The sequence below is a fragment of the Schistocerca gregaria genome, chromosome 3 (assembly GCF_023897955.1).
Source record: "Schistocerca gregaria isolate iqSchGreg1 chromosome 3, iqSchGreg1.2, whole genome shotgun sequence".
NCBI lineage: Eukaryota > Metazoa > Arthropoda > Insecta > Orthoptera > Acrididae > Schistocerca > Schistocerca gregaria.
This window is the reverse complement of record NC_064922.1, coordinates 381,798,292-381,816,732: the sequence shown is the minus strand read 5'-3', so window position 1 is coordinate 381,816,732 and position 18,441 is coordinate 381,798,292. Positions and strand designations below refer to the sequence as shown.

The following is an 18,441-nucleotide window of genomic DNA, read 5'->3' as shown; positions in this document are numbered from 1 at the left end:
TGGGTGGTGTTTATAAACTTCAGCTTTAAGATAATTCCAAAGAAAGAAGTCACATTGATTTAAATCGGGCAAGTGTGCAGGCCATGGAATGTTGCCGAACTGTGAAATCAAATGATCGGCAACGATTTCTCTCAAAACATTCATCGAATTTCAAGCAGTGTAGGTCATGGCACCATCCTGCTAAAACCAAACAAGCCTCATACGCATTTGGTGAAGCTGCAATTCAAAAATGTTGTGGGTCGTGTTCACATACTGTCCACTATTGACGGTAACAGCATGGTTGTTCTCCTAAAAAAGTAAAGTCCAGTGATTTCCTCAGCACTGACTGCACACCAAACTGTGATCTTATCACTGGGGAGGGGGTCTCATAAATTTCCCCAGGATTCACAAAACTCCAGTTACGCCTAACAACACGTCCAGAAATGTGAAAGTGCATCTTGAGCATTTTCAATAAAGTCTTCACAGGGGAGTCATCAATTTTGGTAGTTATGTTGTGACAGTTCTTGACTGATCGTCTTTTTATATAGATGAAAAATAAGGACTTTGTGAAGAATCCGACACATAGTATGGCTATACAGTGACATGGACGATGCGTGCTTGTGAGCAGAATGTGTAGGGAACAACGACACTGACCTTATATGCTCGCTGTTTTCAGGAGCTGCATCAGTCTCTGTGCTCAAACTCTTTTCCCTAAAACTGCCACATTGATGAAAGTTCTCTACCCACAACAGAATCGGTTTTTGGTTGAAAATAAGGTTTCAAAGAGGAGTTCGCTATGCAGTATGCATAAGTTCGCTGTATTCAAATTATAGACTGGTTTTTTGAAAGTAGGTTTTGACAGCAAAAGTACATCGTTCATTCCACCACGCCATTTCTGCAACACACAGCAGACCTAACATAAATGCCCATAGCCACTGTGACCTTGGAGCCCATCTCCATTCTTCCATTGTCCTTCTTTCTTCAAGTTACCAACTTAAAATTAAGGATTATTCCCAGCCCCATCCTGTGAAAGGTGGTCACTTCAATTCTCTCCACCCTTCCCCAACTTTCCCCTCCCATCTACATATATAATCCGCTAGCCACCAAGCGGTGTGTGGCGGAGGGCACAATTCGTGTAGAAGTTATATTCCCCCCCTCCCTCTGTTCCACTCGCGGATCACACAAGGGAAAAATGACTGTCTGAACACCTCAGTACGAACTCTAATTTCCCTTATCTTTGAATGGTGATCATCGCGCGATTTGAAAGTTCGTGGTATAAGATATGCTCTAGATACTCAGTGGAGATCGGATTCTGGAATTTAGTGAGCAGCCCCTTCCATTTAGCACGCTGTCTATCTTCAAGTGTGTGCCACTTAAAACTTTCTGAGATTTGTAACGCTCTCATGATCGCTAAATGTACCAATTACAAATCTTGCCTTTCTTCTTTGGACCTTCTCAATTTCTTGAACCAGACCCAACTGGAAAGGGTCCCATACAGATAAACAATACTCTAAGTCTGGACGAACTAATATATTGTAACCTATTTCCTTTGTTGAAGGACTGCATCACTTCAGTATTCTGCCAATAAACCACAATCCAGAGTTCGCCTTACCCGTTACTTGTGTAATCTGATCATTCCATTTGAGATCATATTGAATAGTCACACCCAGATACTTGACGGATGTTACCATTTACAAAGACTGGGCATATATTTTGTACTCATACATTAATGGGGATTTTTGCCTTGTTATATGCAGTAGGTTACACTTACTAATAATGAGAGATAACTGCCAGTCATTACACCATGCATTTATTTTCTGCAAATCCACATTGATTTGTTCACAACTTTTGTGTGATATGCTACTTTCCTGTAGACTACAGCATTATTGGCAAACAGTCTAATGCCGTTGCAATACCATGAAACAAATCGTTTATGTAAATCGTAAGAAGCAGCGGACCTATTACGCTGCCCTGGGGCACACCTGAAGCTACGTTTGTTTCTGTTGAAGTCACCCCATTCAGGACAACATACTGCTCCCTGCCTGTTAGAAAACTTTCTATCCAACTGTATATGTCATCGGATAGACTGTAAGCGCGCACTTTTTGGAGCAAGCAACAGTGCGGAACTAAGTCAAACGCCTTTCAAAAGTCGAGCCTGTTGTATATCGTGCACAGAGTGCCAGCTGTGTCTCGCGTGACCGTTGTTTCCTAAAACCATGCTGGTTTCTGCAGATGAGTTTCTCAGTCTAGAAAGGTCAATGTGTCTGCACACACATACGTTGCGTGATTCTACAACAAATCGATGTCTGTGAAATTGGCCAGTAATTATGTGCATCTGATTTTCTAGACTTTTTATAGCTTGCTGTGACCTGGGCTTTATTCCAGTCCCATGGAACTTTCCGCTGTTCCAATTACCTTTGATAAATGATGGATAAGAATGGTGGTATATTTATAACATGGTCACCATATAATCTTAGGGGGATACCATCTGGGCCAGATGCCTTCCTGGCGTCTTAAGGATCTTAACTGTTTCACAATCCCAGATGCACTGAACATATGTCAGCCATCCTTGCATTTGTTCAATAGTGGAAAGGGGGAATGGTGCTGCAGTCATCTACCGTAGAAGAGTTTTTGAAAGCTAGGTTTAGAATTTTGGCCTTCCGTTTATCATCATCAGTTACATTACCCATACTGTCAGCAAGAGAAGGTATTGAATTACTTGTAGAGTTCATAGATTTTATGTACAACCAAAATTTTTTGGGTTATTTTTAGAATCTGCAGATAAAATATTGCTTTCAAATTTGTTATAAGAATATCTCACTGTCCTTCTGACAGCTGCTTTCAGTTCACATAATTTCTGTTTGTCAGCGGGGCAGTGACTACATTTAAAACAACTGTGCAAAATTCTCTGCTTTCTCAGCAACTTCATAATATGTTTGTTGTACCAAGGTGGATCCTTTCCCTCCCCTATGTTTTTGCTAGGCACATACTTCTCTAGCACATGGTGGACAATACCTTTAAATTCCGACCAAAGAACTCGATATCTTTGTGTCCTGCGGAAAATGCTTGGAGCTGACTATGAAGATATTCATTAATACTTTTATTGACATAGAAGCCACAACGACATTGTGGTCGCTAATACTTTCTTCTAGATTAACTTCTCAAAAAAGATACGGTGTGTTTGTCACCAAGATATCTAATATGTTCGCATCTCGAGTTGGTTTTCTAACCAATTGCTCAAGGTTGTATGTTGAGACCGCTGCTAGAATAACTTCACACGAATCTTTGCTTCTGCCCCCTGTGATAAATGTGTAATTTTCACAGTCAATGGATGCCAGAATAAACTCTCCACCTATAACTAATGGATAATTTGGATATTTACTTCCTATATACTCAAGACTTTCCCTGAAACATTCTGTGATGTTTGTTGCGGTTGCTGGTGGTCTATAAAAACATCCTAATACAATGGTCAAGCCTTGTCTGATTGACAGCTTTTCACAGTCTGACCCAGTGTTGATCTCAGCTGCGTTTAAACAGCTTGTAACTGCTATGAACGCACCGCCTCCCATAGCATCAGTCCTATCCTTCCTAAACATTGTCCAGTCAGAGTTCCAAATTTCCCTGCTTATTATGTCTGTTTTCAACCAGCTTTCGGTACCTAATACAATATTGGCATTGCTACTGTTTATTTCAGAGAGTAACTCGGGGATCGTGCTACAGACATTTCAGCAATTTACTAACCTGAGATAAAGCATATTTAAATCCCGCCCCGCCCCTCCCCTTTCCCGCAAAGTTTTGAATTTTGATTGAAGAACTTGCAGAAGTTTTGCCACTCTATTTGTTAAGTTACATAGTTTTTTTGCTTTCTTCATATTTGTTCTTGCCTGTGGTGAAATAAACTTATTCTGAAGAGTTAGGTAGTTCCCATACTTCTTTATGCCCTACTGTTTTCAGTAAGCATTTAAAAGAAGTTTGTTCATCTATTTACCACTGATTGACTAATGGTTTTTCGTCTCATTGTTTCAGTCCTATGATAATTTTACTATTGATTCCTAAATATAATTTTTCTTTTTTTTTCTAACTAGACTCTGGGTGAGCCCATAAAGATGAGGCGTCAGGAATTCGAACAGCGCTCTTGGGTACTAGAGGAATTTGGAGCGGCCCTTCAGTTAACTCGGAAGGCAGTAGATCAGTGGCGAGCTGGAGAAGAGCGATATAACCATTTGGCGGAAGCTGATATGCAGCAGGTTGAGCAGAAAGTTGAACAGTGCCACAGATGGTTAGAGGAGAAGAGGTCCCAACTGGCTTCAACACCACGTACTCAAAATCCACCAATTACTGTTGCACAGATTAGGCAAGAGAAGCAGGTAAAAAGTCATTTCAAATTCATAACATAATAAATAAATAAAAATGGTTTAATGTTGTTTTTCCACATACGAGTGTAATCCATATTTAAAGTATCACTTTTATTTCCTTGCAGGCTTTTGACAGTGCTGTAAGTCCGGTACTGAACAAACCAAAACCCAAAGTGGAGCCGCCGCCGCAACAGAATAAAGAGGGTGAAACCAAAGATGCTCAGGGTGATAGTTCGAAAACAAATTCCCAGAATGAGCAGACGGAGGAAAAGATGGATGTAGAATAAATTGCAATAGATTGCATTCTAACATGGCATTAAATATGACGCGTTCATTTAAAACTGATAACTTTATTTATTATTGCAGTGAGTTAATGCAATAAAGTTGTCAAGGTGAATATGTTGGTGACTGTTAAGAAATGCGAGAGGTTAAACATAACAAACTGACACAGCTGCTGATGCAGTTGCACGCTTGACAGTAGTTTCACATTGTGTCGGCTCCTAACATCTTCAGGAATTTAAATATCACATTACGTGTGTTGTTCCTGTGAATTGCTGTAAAGAAGTCATTGCTCCAATTCAGGGTACCTGTTAATACAACAACTGGTGCCCTTGTATATGAAGTCAGTATTGTTGCACATTATTCCTGCAAGAATGTTAATTGTTCTGAAGACGTCTCATAAATGTTTTTTTGTAAACATAAAGAGTGTCCATCTGTGTTTGTGCAGTTCGGCTGTTTGCATATGTTTCGCATGCAACTGAAGCTATCCAATTGCTTTCTTCCCATTGTTCCTTAAGCCACTTCATTTTTTCTGTGTAGTAGGAGGCCTACCACTTAAACCAGGTGCATAAAACTTTAGAAACTGTTTGATTTTATCTAATAAGTTACTGCATCTGAGCAAACTGAACATAATGCATTTAAATATTATAATAAATTGCAGTGAAATTTGTTGTAAATGTGTTTTTTGTTTGTTCTATTACCTACTGCTGAGTCGTATATTCAATTTCCAGCAAATCTCCTTTTTGAAGTATTCAATTCAAAAACAGATCTGAAAAGATGGTTTATTGGCAGCTTTGAACATAGTTTCAGGATATCGATTTTGTGAAAAGATGGGTTCAACATCTTTGATTGGGTCTATGGACAGTAAATAATGAAGGTAAGGGTTCAGAGGGCTAAGGTCAAGGGAAAAAGATATAAGAAGGCAGTTAGCAACAAGATTAACCCAGCTGGGAAAGAGTAATTACATTTTTGTGAAGAATGGAGAATCAAAATGTCTGTAACAATTAGAAAGAGTTGTTTTCCTTTAGGACTAGGTCACGTTTGATTCTGTTGAAAATGAATGGATCTCTCAAACCTTGTCACTTAAGAAATCGTGGAACTCCTAGTGTCCCCTTTTGCTGTAGGTTCTGTATTTCAAGCCAAGTGCAGAAGCTGATTCATTGCATTTTCCTTATTTATTTCTCCACCTAGGAGTGAAGATTTGGAAGTGAGTCTTCCAAAACTTAAGATATGTGTGTCTTTGGCTTCCTGTTCACGGCTTCGTACTCATTTCTTACTCAAACATGAAGCCCTCCACTTTCATAAAGTTATGAGATCCACCTATAACTTTCATATTTGGCATATTTGTGGTCTCTGTGGTAGTCCTGTTAAAGATACAGTAAACTCTAATGAAGTAAAAGAAAAGTAACATGTAAAAGCCTGCTGTGATTTCTACCAACAGATTACAAGTTTGATATTGTTCAGCTTGTGCCTCACATCAGTTTGAATGTCGTTCATCATAAGTGTCTCCTTCATGTGAATTTGTGCACCTTGTCATTTTTTGGTAGGTTCGTATTGATAACACCAAGTCTAGTCACACACGAGGTCTGCATTTTTTATTCCAATCAAATCATGGCAGACATCCACGTATCATTTTTGTTTGGGAGTCAAGGTGTGTGTGACAAACTCTACATGCACTTTACTCTTTTTCAGAACATTTCTAGAGAATGTCTTGAACACTTGATGTAAAAGGGTTGCTCTGTTGAGATTTGTTGTGTAATACAGCCAAATGTCCACTGTCTAACACTGCCTGCTCGCAACTGACTGGTCAAACAACTGTTGGTCAAACAAACAACCATTGTTCAGCTTAGAGCTAATGCTGCCTCTATAATTACTGCTCTGGTGTTGCTTACAGATCAGGAATAAAATAAGTCTTGGAACTTTGTGGATGGACTATGTATTTTGCCTCCCAAGCTGTTGCTATCTTAAAGTAGATGATGTGCCAGCTTACATTTGCCTGTAACTCATTGTAGGTTCTGAAGTAATTTGGTTGATACCTTTATGACAAAAAAGTTAAGCAAATGTGTGTACAGTTAGTTGTGTTATGTGAAAATGAAAGAAAGAAATTATCACAGTGCAGTTAATAAAACTTGCCATTGAAAACATTTGTGCTGTGAGGTAATAAACTGAAATTTATGGGGGTTGTACTGTTCTTATTGGTGGTTGTGTGGAACCTTGTGTATCTATAGATGAAGATCTAGCTGCCTTGGGCTTGGAAAAGAATCTGTAGTTAGACAGCTATTCTTAGAAATGAATGAAACAGAGTGCAGTTTAACAATGAAGCATTCATTGATCTGCCAGCATCTTTGTTTTACAAAACTATGAAATCAATAGAAAGCATCAAACTTGGCTCAGTTGAGAAGACAGAGGTTGCAAGACGAAGTTAATCTGTTTGAATATTTGGGGCAGGAATCGGACAATGATCCTTGATAACCTTTGTTTCTTTTTTTTATATATATATAAAAAGTATTTTGATGAGGATTGTGTCATCAGTAATTGCAGAAACACATGCCAGATCGCCAAGTGAAAGCTACTTCTTCCACAGATGCCGAATTTTGCTTTCCAGAATTCAAACTGCCCCATTTTTTCCACACTGTGTCTAGCATGAAGTACTTTCACTGCAAATTTTGCAACGATAAGAAATTAACAGCCCTATCAACTTAACCATGTGGTTATTTTCTTCTGTGGCAACTTTCAGTAGTTTTAAAATATCTTTGTGATATATATGTTGTAGATGCCATAGTAATTTACGAATGTGGAATCCTCCTTTAACATTGACTTTTTTCTCATTGCCGTTATAAATTTGTCAGTATTATTAGTTACCTTTAGGTGATCACCAGCATTCCAATGGGCAGAGAACTCATGAAGTGTAACTTAGTGTGAACGAACAGTTAGAGATTTAGATGCACTCATTGTATCCAAAGACATGCAAGCCACATACAAAAAAACATCTGGAACATGCTGCTGTTCCAGCAGTAGGCATAAAAGTGAATTGACACATTGGTATGTGCAACTGATGAAGCTCCCATTGGGCCTATGATAACATATGGTAGTCTACATCATGTCCACTCAAGAATGGGAAGAGATGCTAATGTCATTTCAGATTTATTTCATACTCATCTGAGCTTCACATAAACTATTGTACAGTCTAAAACTTACCGAATGTAAATTAATACATTATTTCTTCTTCACATTTTTTAAAACAAATATGCTTGCTTGACTAGTCATTTTGTATTGACAAGGATGAATAGTGATAAGTAATTTGATACACTGTCAAAAAAAAATTAATACTACTTCAAAATTGTGTGGCAGAAGATCAAAACTAGTTCCCTTTTCTCTATGGGAAGCAAAGATTGTATTAAAGATTAACTCCGACAAGATTGGATTATTTGTTGCCCCCACCTCACCTCAACCCTGCTGAAACATTCCATGTGACACACAAAATTCAAGCTTTCACAACCAACGGTTGCTTCTGCAGGAAAGAGGGAAGGAGAGGGAAAGACGAAAGGATGTGGGTTTTAAGGGAGAGGGTAAGGAGTCATTCCAATCCCGGGAGCGGAAAGACCTTAAAGGGGAAAAAAGGACAGGCACACACACACACACACACACACACACACACACACACACACACACACACACAGACAGACAGACAGACAGACAGACAGACAGAGAGAGAGAGAGAGAGAGAGAGAGAGAGAGAGAGAGAGAGAGAGATTTGTAAAGGCAAAGAGTTTGGGCAGAGATGTCAGTCGAGGCGGAAGTACAGAGGCAAAGATGTTGTTGAAAAACAGGTGAGGTATGAGCGGCAGCAACTTGAAATTAGCGGAGGTCAGGCCTGGCGGATACCGAGAAGAGAGGATATACTGAAGGGCGAGTTCCCATCTCCGGAGTTCGGATAGGTTGGTGTTGGTAGGAAGTATCCAGATAACCCGGACGGTGTAACACTGTGCCAAGATGTGCTGGCCTTGCACCAAGGCATGTTTAGCCACAGGGTGATCCTCATTACCAACAAACACTGTCTGCCTGTGTCCATTCATGCGAATGGACAGTTTGTTGCTGGTCATTCCCACATAGAAAGCGTCACAGTGTAGGCAGGTCAGTCGGTAAATCACGTGGGTGCTTTCACATGTGGGTCTGCCTTAGATCGTGTACACCTTCCAGGTTACAGGACTGGAGTAGGTGGTGGTGAGAGGGTGCATGGGACAGGTTTTACACCGGGGCCGGTTACAAGGGTAGGATCCAGAGGCTAGGGAAGGGGGTTTGGGGATTTCATAGGGATGAACTAAGAGTCTACGAAGGTTAGGTGGACGGTGGAAAGACACTCTTGGTGGAGTGGGGAGGATTTCATGAAGGATGGATCTCATTTCAGGGCAGGATTTGAGGAAGTCGTATCCCTGCTGGAGAGCCACATTCCGAGTCTGATCCAGTCCCGGAAAGTACCCTGTCACAAGAGGGGCACTTTTGTGGTTCTTCTGTGGGAGGTTCTGGGTTTGAGGGAATGAGGAAGTGGCTCTGGTTATTTGCTTCTGTACCAGGTTGGCAGGGTAGTTGCAGGATGCAAAAGCTGTTTTCAACACACGCACACACACACACGCACAAAATTTCGAGCCTTCACAACCCACGGTTGCTTCGTCAGGAAAGAGGGAAGGAGAGGGAAAGACGAAAGGATGTGGGTTTCAAGGGAGAGGGTAAGGAGTCATTCCAATCCTGGGAGCGGAAAGACTTACCTTAGAGGGGAAAAGAGAACTGGTATGAGCGCGCGCGTGCGTGCGTGCACACACACACACACACACACACACACACACACACACACACACACACACGTACGTACGTCTGCTTGTGTCTTTGTGTGTGTGTACACCTATCCTTTTTTCCCTCTAAGGTAAGTCTTTCCGCTCCCAGGATTGGTATGACTCCGTACCCTCTCCCTTAAAACCCACACCCTTTCGTCTTTCCCTCTCCTTCCCTCTTTCCTGGCGAGGCAACTGTGGGTTGCTAAAGCTCGAAATTTTGTGTTTGTGTGGTTTTTATTTTTTTATTGTGCCTATCTACCAGCGTTTTCCCGTTTGGTAAGTCATGGAATCTTTGTTTTTAATATATATAACACACAGTGCACATCTACACCCCAACTTATTTTGTAAAATATTGCATGATTGGTAGTAGCTACCAACACTACAAGAACTGCCCAAAATAAAAATTAAATGAAATTTGACAGAATACCTCAGTTCATGAAGACTGTTGAGCCACCTGATATGACTGTATGGTATACTAATTTTCAATTTGTAGATGAGAAAGACTTTCTCCGAAGGAGCTTCATCCTTCAGAAATAATGTCAAGGGCTGTAACAACATCTATGGAGATATCAGCCTCTCTCCCTCTCTCTCTCTCTCTCTCTCTCTCTCTCTCTCTCTCTCTCTCTCTCTCTCTCTCTCTCTTTCTAAGTTTGTCCTGGGTTTAGTACAGCTTGAAATTTTGATATACTTTCAAATATGTTGAAGAACTAAATTGAGTTGTCAAGAATTGTAATATGAGCTTACTGAATGTGTGCAAAGTAAATATGCCATTCCTAAAATATCTCAAAAATTGTTACAGCAGCTTAAATGTGAAATGTGTTCATTGTTGTTGGAGTAAAGGCAGTAGTTATTCATTGTTGAGGGGGGGGGGGGTGTATTTAAAAGGACATCCGATGGCAGTTCGAAAATTAGTCTAGTGTTTGGGAGTTCAAGGAAGTATCTTTTTATCTTTTCCCATTCACTACAAGTTGCCAGTTGTTAAGAGTAAAATTATATTGAATAGAAACTGTAGCAAATGGACATATTAGTCCAGTTTCTGTATACTTCTTCATCTTTATTAAATGTCTTTTTTCTGAGTACTGTAACATGATCAAGTAAAGGATATGCCTTAGGATGAGGGCAGCTTACCCCCCCCCCCCCCCCTCCTCCTCCTCCTCCTCCTCCTCTTCCTCTTGTAATGCAATGTGTGTGGTGGAGGGGGGCAGGCTGCTGCTCTACGCAGGCACAGTTGCTACAAGAGGAAAATCAAGAATAAAAGAATAGTCTTTCACAGTTGGTTATAAGGAAGAAATACAATTGTGAAAATGTTGTGGAAATACTAAAGATAACAACTTACTGACTGAAAAAAAAGATACATATGTACAATAACACTAAAAAAAAAACTGTCTTGTTATTGTTTCCCACCTTGATCTCTTGTGTGCATACTGTTGTAATTGGGGAGGACTACAGATCACATTTTAGCATTTGGGTTTAAGGTGTCAATGTTGCTCCAGGTAGACACATTATTTGGTTTAGTCACACAGTGTTAATTTCATAGGTGATAAAACATACTTCTACATATCTAATCTGTAAAAAATTGTGAAGTGCATGTCAGAGAGCACTTCCTATTGTTCCACTTTTAGAGCTGCTTCCCATTTCAGTTGCTTATGGAGCAGAGAACGGGAAAAATGATTGCTTGGATGTTTGTGCATGTGTGCTGTAATTTTTTTTCTCATCTTAAAGATCCCTCTGGAAGCAGTACATAGTGTTGTACTATTTTCATAGTTACTTCACTTTATTCTAGATTTTAAAACTTCGGGTAAGCTTTCACAGAATATTTGACATCTGTGTAAGACTATCAGCCAGTTCATGTTCCTGATCATCTCAATGACAGAAGTCAAAAAATCTTATAACCATACTTGCTGCCCTTCTTTGTATTTATTCAATTTAAAAAAAGCTTTGTAGCTATTTATATAGAAAGACACAGTTTAATTAATGGTATGTTCACATTCAGCCGTGTGTGTGTGTGTGTGTGTGTGTGTGTGTGTGTGTGTTTTCCACATAATTCGCGAGTGAAATTCTAGTAAAAGTACTTCAAAACCCAGTACATAAAGTGCACCCACTCCTGACAAAATTGCACGTAAAATAACCTGGCATTCTTTGGAAATTACATGAGCATGAAAACTGGAATGACATTTAGATCTTACTGCTCTGTGTTTCATTGATGCTGTGGACAAAATGTCAAACTTTTGTGCCCTCATATATTATGCAGTATTGAATACCACTAAGCTGACCTCAGCTTATTTTGTTATTAGCCACTTAACAATTTTGGTGACATTAGTAACACTCAGAAAAGTGGTGATGCAAAAAACTAACTCCCCCCACTCCCCCAAAAAAAAATAGTTATACATTATTAAAAGGACGTTTATAGTGCAATAATATAGGGTTACAAATTTCCCTCATACGCAGATAAATTGAAACGGCATATCTTGGCTTTGAGTTGACTGTAATATTAGGTCCTTCTGATTCACAAATAGAACAAGTAAACCAAAGAGTTGTTGATCTTGTCTCTCTATCCGAATTGAACTAATATAAATCTTTTGGGTTTCCAGTTGAGGGTGCCATTTTGACAAACTCCTTTGGCTGGGAACCTGAGAGCTCCATATCAGAAAGCTAGTAAATGTTCTAGAACACTCATCAGTTCAAGGCATTTCACCTATTCACTCAATTTTACTTGACTTAGTTACAACATTGTACATTTGAAAAAGAAAACGAAAAACGGGAAAGAAAGTGGTCACTGAGAAATTATGTGAATGGGATAGAGATCAGTAGATGTGATCTACATGTACAGGCAAATAATGGTTTTAGAAAAACTGGGTGATTCTTTCAAGAGAAAGAGATTGGCGAATTGAGAAAGTCAATAGTGCATTGGTCCACCTCTGGCTCTTGCAAGCAGTTATTCAGCTTGGCTGTGATTGATAATTGTTGGATGTCCTCCTGAGGGATACCATGCAATATTCTGTCCAGTTGGCATGTTAGATTGTCAGAAACCTGAGCTGGTTCGAGGGACCTGCCCATAATTCTCAATTGGGGGAGGTCATGTGATCTGGCTTGCTGAGGTAGGGTTTGGCAAGAACAAATACAACAAGCAGTAGAATTTTTTGCCATGTGTGGGTGGTTCGTTGTCATGGAAAGCCCAGGATGAATTGCCATGAGTGGCAACAAAACGGTGCATAGACTATTGTTGACATACCAGCAAATAGCAGAAGGGGTCATGCTACAAAAATGGCACCCCAAGCCATTGCTCCTGGTCAGTGAGTCATATGGCTGGCAACAGACAGGTTGGTATCCCACCACTGTCCAAGGCATCTCCAGATATGTCTTTGCTGGTCATCAGGGGTCAGTTCAAAATGGGACTCATCACTGAGGACAATTCTACTCCATTCAATGATATTCCAGGCCGAAGATGCATCAGACAGTGGTGGGATACCCATAGACTGTCACTCGCCATACAGCCCAAAAACCAGGTCTGATGGTCTGGGGGTACCATTTCTGCTCATAGTGTGACCCTTTTGGTTGTCATCTGTGGCAACTGCTTGTTTTGTGCTTATAGTTGCAGCTTAGTTTGTAGATCAGTTTATTTCATAGGTAGCCCTGCCTTGATAGGATAGTAGATGCCAGTGATCATGCTAGAGTCGGTGATTGTAAGAGGATGTATGGAACGAGCCTGGCATGTTGGTATGTTGCAAGTATATAAGCCACAAGGCAAGGGGTGGAATGGGATTGGACAAGGATAGTGTGTAGGTTTTGACGGGTGGCAGAATACCTCTGTGGGAGGAGTGGATAGGATATTCCTCGTTCCTGGGCATGATGAGAGGTAGATGAAACCCTGGTAGAGAATGTAATTCAGTTTCTCCAGTCCTGAGTGGTACCGAGTCACAAAGGGAGTGCTCCTTTGTGGCTGGACGATGGGTGTCTGGGAGGTGGTAGATACCAGGAGAGATGAGGCACAGATCTGTTTCTGTAAGAGGATGGGAGCGTAATTGTGATGTGTGAAGGCCTCCGTGAGACCCTTTGTGTATTTGGAGAGGGACTGATTGTCACTGCAGATGTGATGACTGTTTGGCTAGGCTATATGGGAGGAACATGGTGCAGAATGCATGGCAACTGTTGAAGTCCAGCCATTGATGATGGTGGTAGGTAGATTGATACAGACAGACTGATGTAGCCATCCATGAGGGGGAGGTCAGCATCAGTGAAGGTGGCTTCTTGCGTTGCGTTGCGTAGGACTAGATGAAGCGAATGGGGAGAAAATGTTAAGGTTCTGAAAGAATATGGATAGAGTGTCCTCACTCTTGGTCCAGATTACAAAATTGTCATCAGTGAATCTGAATGAGGTGGGGAGTTTGGGATTCTGGGTGATTAGGAAGGATTCCCTAAGATGGGCCATAAATAGTTTGGCACAGATGACGCCATGCAGGTGCCCATTGCTGTACCATGATGCCACCAAAGATAAAGTAATTGTGGGTGAGAACAAAGTTGTCATTGTGACCAAAAAGGAAGCTGTAGGTGTGGAGTTAGTTGGCCATGAAGCAGCACTCCTTTTATGACTCATTACCATTCGGGACTGGAGAAACAATCACATTCTCTGCCAGGGTTTAGAGTATCTCCTTTTGTTTCCTAAAATGAGGAATATCTGCCCACTATCCTTCCAAACCTTCCCACAGCATTCCACCACCTACCAGACTTACACAGTATCCCCCTCAATTGCAACACCACTCGTGCCCCAACCCCTTGCCTCATTGCCCATACACGAGGGGCAGCTGAGAAGTTTCTAGATGGAGATAGTTACCGTAATGTCTAACACAAACAACCCCACCTACTTTTATGGTGACTCTCTGTGGGTATGAAAGTCAAATTTCACAGCTCCAGCTTTGTTAGTTTTGCCGCAAGGGTGTGTTGTACACCATAGTGTAAGAAAAATGGTGAACATCGAATCAAGAAATGTACTGTGACTGAATATCTTCATTTGATGGGAATAACACCCAAGGAAATTGTGGAGGACATGCGGAATACATTTAAGGACAGTCCTCCGTTGCATGTAACAGTGAAAAACTAGGTGTCTGACTTCAAACGTGGAAGGACTAGTGTGGAAGATGTGCCAAGGAACGGAAGACCTATCACCATTACCACTGATGAAACAGTGACTGCAAATCACAATAAGATTTTGCAGGATTGTCGAACAACATTGAAATCACATTTAGAATGTCCCGTGGGTGTGCTCATGACATGGTTGTGGGTATTTTGGTGATGCGGAAATTTTCATCTTAGTGGGTCCTGAAAGACTTGACTGCAGATCAGAGACGGGAGCATGTCCAGTGTTGTGAAGAAATAGTCTGCCAATTTGAAGCAGATAAAGATGGCTTTCATGCAAGGTATGTGACAGTGGATGAAACATGGGTTCACCATTTTGATCCTGAGACAAAACAATGGAAACATCCTTCATTCCCTACCCTAAAAATATTCTGGGTGCAGAAATCAGCCAGTGAGGTGATGGCCTCAGTCTTCTGGGGTGCAGAAGGAGTAATTGTGGTGAATTACTTGCAGACCAGCATAACTATCAATGCATCATGTTATTGCACTCTCCTATGGCATTTAAGAGAAGAGAGAAGGAAAAAAAGAAAAAGGCACGGAATATTTGTGTGCGGAATTCTTTTGCATCAATACAACACACCGGCACACAAAGCCTTCACAGCACTGTAAACTCTGCATGACTGCAGGTTTGAATTGTTGCGTCAACTGTCATATTCTCCAAATTGGCTCCATCAGACATTTTTCTTTTCCCAAACCTAAAAAGGACCTCAAAGGATGGCAATTTGACATTGATGATGCAGTGATTGACACTATGAACGCTTCATTGAACTCATAATTGAAGACCTTTTATTTGAATTTTTTGCAGAAGTTACCTGAGCATGCTCACAAGTGTATTAGTGTTCATGGGTATTATATTGAAAATTAAATAGGCATTATGATGTTTCTGGTAGTCTTTGTTAGGCTAGAAACTTTTTGACCCCCCCCCTCGTATCTATAATAGACCTAGATGCAAGCATCTCCTAGCCCATCAAAGGCAGGACCACCTGTGAAAGCAACCGTGATCTACAATAAGCTGCTACTACTCTTGCTGTTTTCTGTATGAGGATGGTGAATAACAAGCAGTCTGTCCTCCTGAATGACCACTGACAATTTGTGGGCAAGAGATAGCTGGACCAACCAGTTGCTGAAAATTTTGCCCACACCAGGTTTTCTGGTTTTCTCAATTGCTCAGGTGAAATAGTCCCTGCAATAAATCCTATATCCCATAGGAACTTGACACTAACTTCTGTAGCCCCTCTGGCTGAACCTTCACTAGTCCTCATCCTCCACTTCCTACCCCCTTTCCTGCTCATGCTCCAGCGCAACACTCTCCTGTATTCTACTAAGAAACCCACTAGTTCTTTTCCCCTTCACTGCTTCTCCCCTTTTCCATCCCCGACCCCAATCCCACTCAAAAGTTTCCGATTGCACCTAGCAGCAATACCCTGTTCCCACCACGTCCCTACATGCTCCCACAAGCAGCACTACACTTCCCCAACACACCCTGTTATCTTCCCCTTTCCTGTCCCATGCCACAACTCAACGTCTTCTCTGTATGGTGAGTAGTAGTCTATTCTTTTCGTAGTATTGTTGTTGTTATTGTTCCATCCTGGACTTTCCATTGTTTAATAATTTTTTTAATGTGATTCAAGAGCATGGGCTGTAGTCTTACTTTCATGTTGTGGTCATAAGAAGTGTCCAATTGAATATTAGTCATTAAAGTTTTAAGCATTTGAGATGACCTGAACTAACAGGTTATTACTAACACTCAGGCCATGTCCATTGGAGTTGAAAAAAGAGAAACCTTATTAGTTAAAGAAAGAGTAATTTGACAGGTACCTGTTCAATCAGTATTTAGGATGCATGTAATTATTAATACAGAAATAAGCATTTGAAAGACCATGGTAACTCTAATGTCTATTGTGGAATTGTTAAAAATTATCCTAATGTTCATGGAGATTGAAACTGAAAATTTCTGAGCTGATAAATGGGGCAGTGCACTTTCATACTGTTGTCCTCATCCAGGTCACTTACATAGGATAGGGAAAAGGGCTAAGCAAACGTATGTGGTGCTTCTACAGTATAGACAAACAAGTTGTTTCTATATTAGGGCAAACGATAAAAGCTACAAATTTCGCTGTTGTAGATACTGACAACTGGATAGTAATTAATGTTATCTCTGATTAAGTTTCAAAGAAATGCCAAGGATTTGCTAGGTTGAAAACAGCAAGTTTCTCTTTTAAGAGAAAGTGACACATGATATGCTGAGCATACATTAGTCAGCTGAAGATTATAAATTGTAAGGTTACCTGTGGTCTCCTGCATATAAACAGTGACATCATACCAGATGTAAAACCTTTTAATGCATCTATCAGGAATGGTGACAATCTTTGAAAGGAGAGGAACAGAGTTCTTACCTATTTCATGATCAAGTAAGGCAAATGTAGGAACTGCAGAAAACAATGGCTGCCCCCAAGCTGCACTTAGATGGTATGCCAGTGCCCATTAGGTAAGATTGCATTTTAGTTGTTTTTCCTCCTTTGTCAGTGCTGTAGTAGCTTGTCACTCTGTAAATTTTGGCATTCCGTATTAGATCCGTACCAATCTGCTTTCCTGGCACTAGGTTGACAGTGCAGACATTCCTTATGCCATTTGCAACTACTGCAGCATTCTCTTGTGGCCATGTCATACTCATAAATGGTGTTCTGAATTTGGTACACACTTGTAAGGTGCTGTTCCTGTGTCCTAACATGCTGCAGCAATATCTTGAGGTGGTAGCTGTTGGTCCCAGGTTGTGTAGTGCTTAAGGTTTCAGGTGGTTGACAGTGTCACCTGAAAAGTGAGGTACTGCTGAACCTGAGAGCAGACATAATACGGAACACCAGACAGTGGCTACCACAACAAGAGATTGCTGCAATGTACATGGACATATGCAACTCCAACAGCAGCCTAATGCCACACACAGAAAGAGCACCTTGCAGGTACATACTAAGTTCATAATGCTAAGAGTGTGCAATGGCCACAAGAGAAAGCCGCAGTGGCTGTGAATAGCATAAGGAATGTCTACAATGTCAGAATAGTGCCGGGCCCAGTGGATGCAGACCTAATATGGAATGCCATGGGGCAGCTGCAGCAGGGGCGAAAGGAAGAGGGAATGCCTGAAGACAGATACCACCACAAGAAACAGCCACAGTGGACATAGTGAATGCCAGGCACCACCCAGGCATAAATGCAGGACCCAGCCAGCAAAGTGAACTGTCTCTTGGAAACTTGCTGAAATGCAACATCGAAATATCCGGTTGGGAAGATGCAGACAACCGACAGTACACCCAGTTCCACAAGATGGGAACAACAGTGTAGTTTTCAAGGATCTCTGTGCAATGTTAATATTATTAGATTCTGAGTGATGGCTATGTGGATGATGATGATGATGATGATGATGATGATGATGATGATGATGATGATGATGATGATGATGACTCAGAAAACCAGCATGGCAACACAGGCTACAGACCAGAATAGAAAAACTGAGAAAAGACATCGGACAGCTAACACAATTTATAAGAAATGAAATATCAGACAAAAAATGAAAAAGGTTTCGTAAAATCTCCCAACAAGAAGCAATAGAGCAATTGGAGGAAAAGGAGCAGAAATTAGAAGCATTGGCCAAACGACTTAGAAGATACAAAAAAAGTGAAAATAGAAGGGGAAAAAACCAAACATTCAACACAAACCAAAAGAAATTTTACCAGACAATAAATAACACACACATTAAAATAGACAATCTACCAAACATAACAGACATGGAACACTTCTGGAGCAACATGTGGTCAAACGCGGTACAACATAACGTACATGCACAGTGGGTACAAGCAGAAACACAC

General features: G+C 40.8%; 1 protein-coding gene across 1 annotated transcript in view; it reads left to right on the top strand.

Annotated features, from left to right (window-relative positions):
• The window catches only part of LOC126355014 (heat shock 70 kDa protein 4), a 65,701-nt gene extending 58,908 nt beyond the window's left edge, over positions 1-6,793 (top strand). The window contains exons 12-13 of the mRNA XM_050005154.1: positions 4,065-4,346; positions 4,460-6,793. Of these exons, the coding sequence (XP_049861111.1) occupies positions 4,065-4,346; positions 4,460-4,621 (444 nt within the window). The 3' untranslated portion in view covers positions 4,622-6,793. The remainder of the gene's footprint in view (positions 1-4,064; positions 4,347-4,459) is intronic.
• The last annotated feature ends 11,648 nt before the right edge of the window (positions 6,794-18,441 follow it).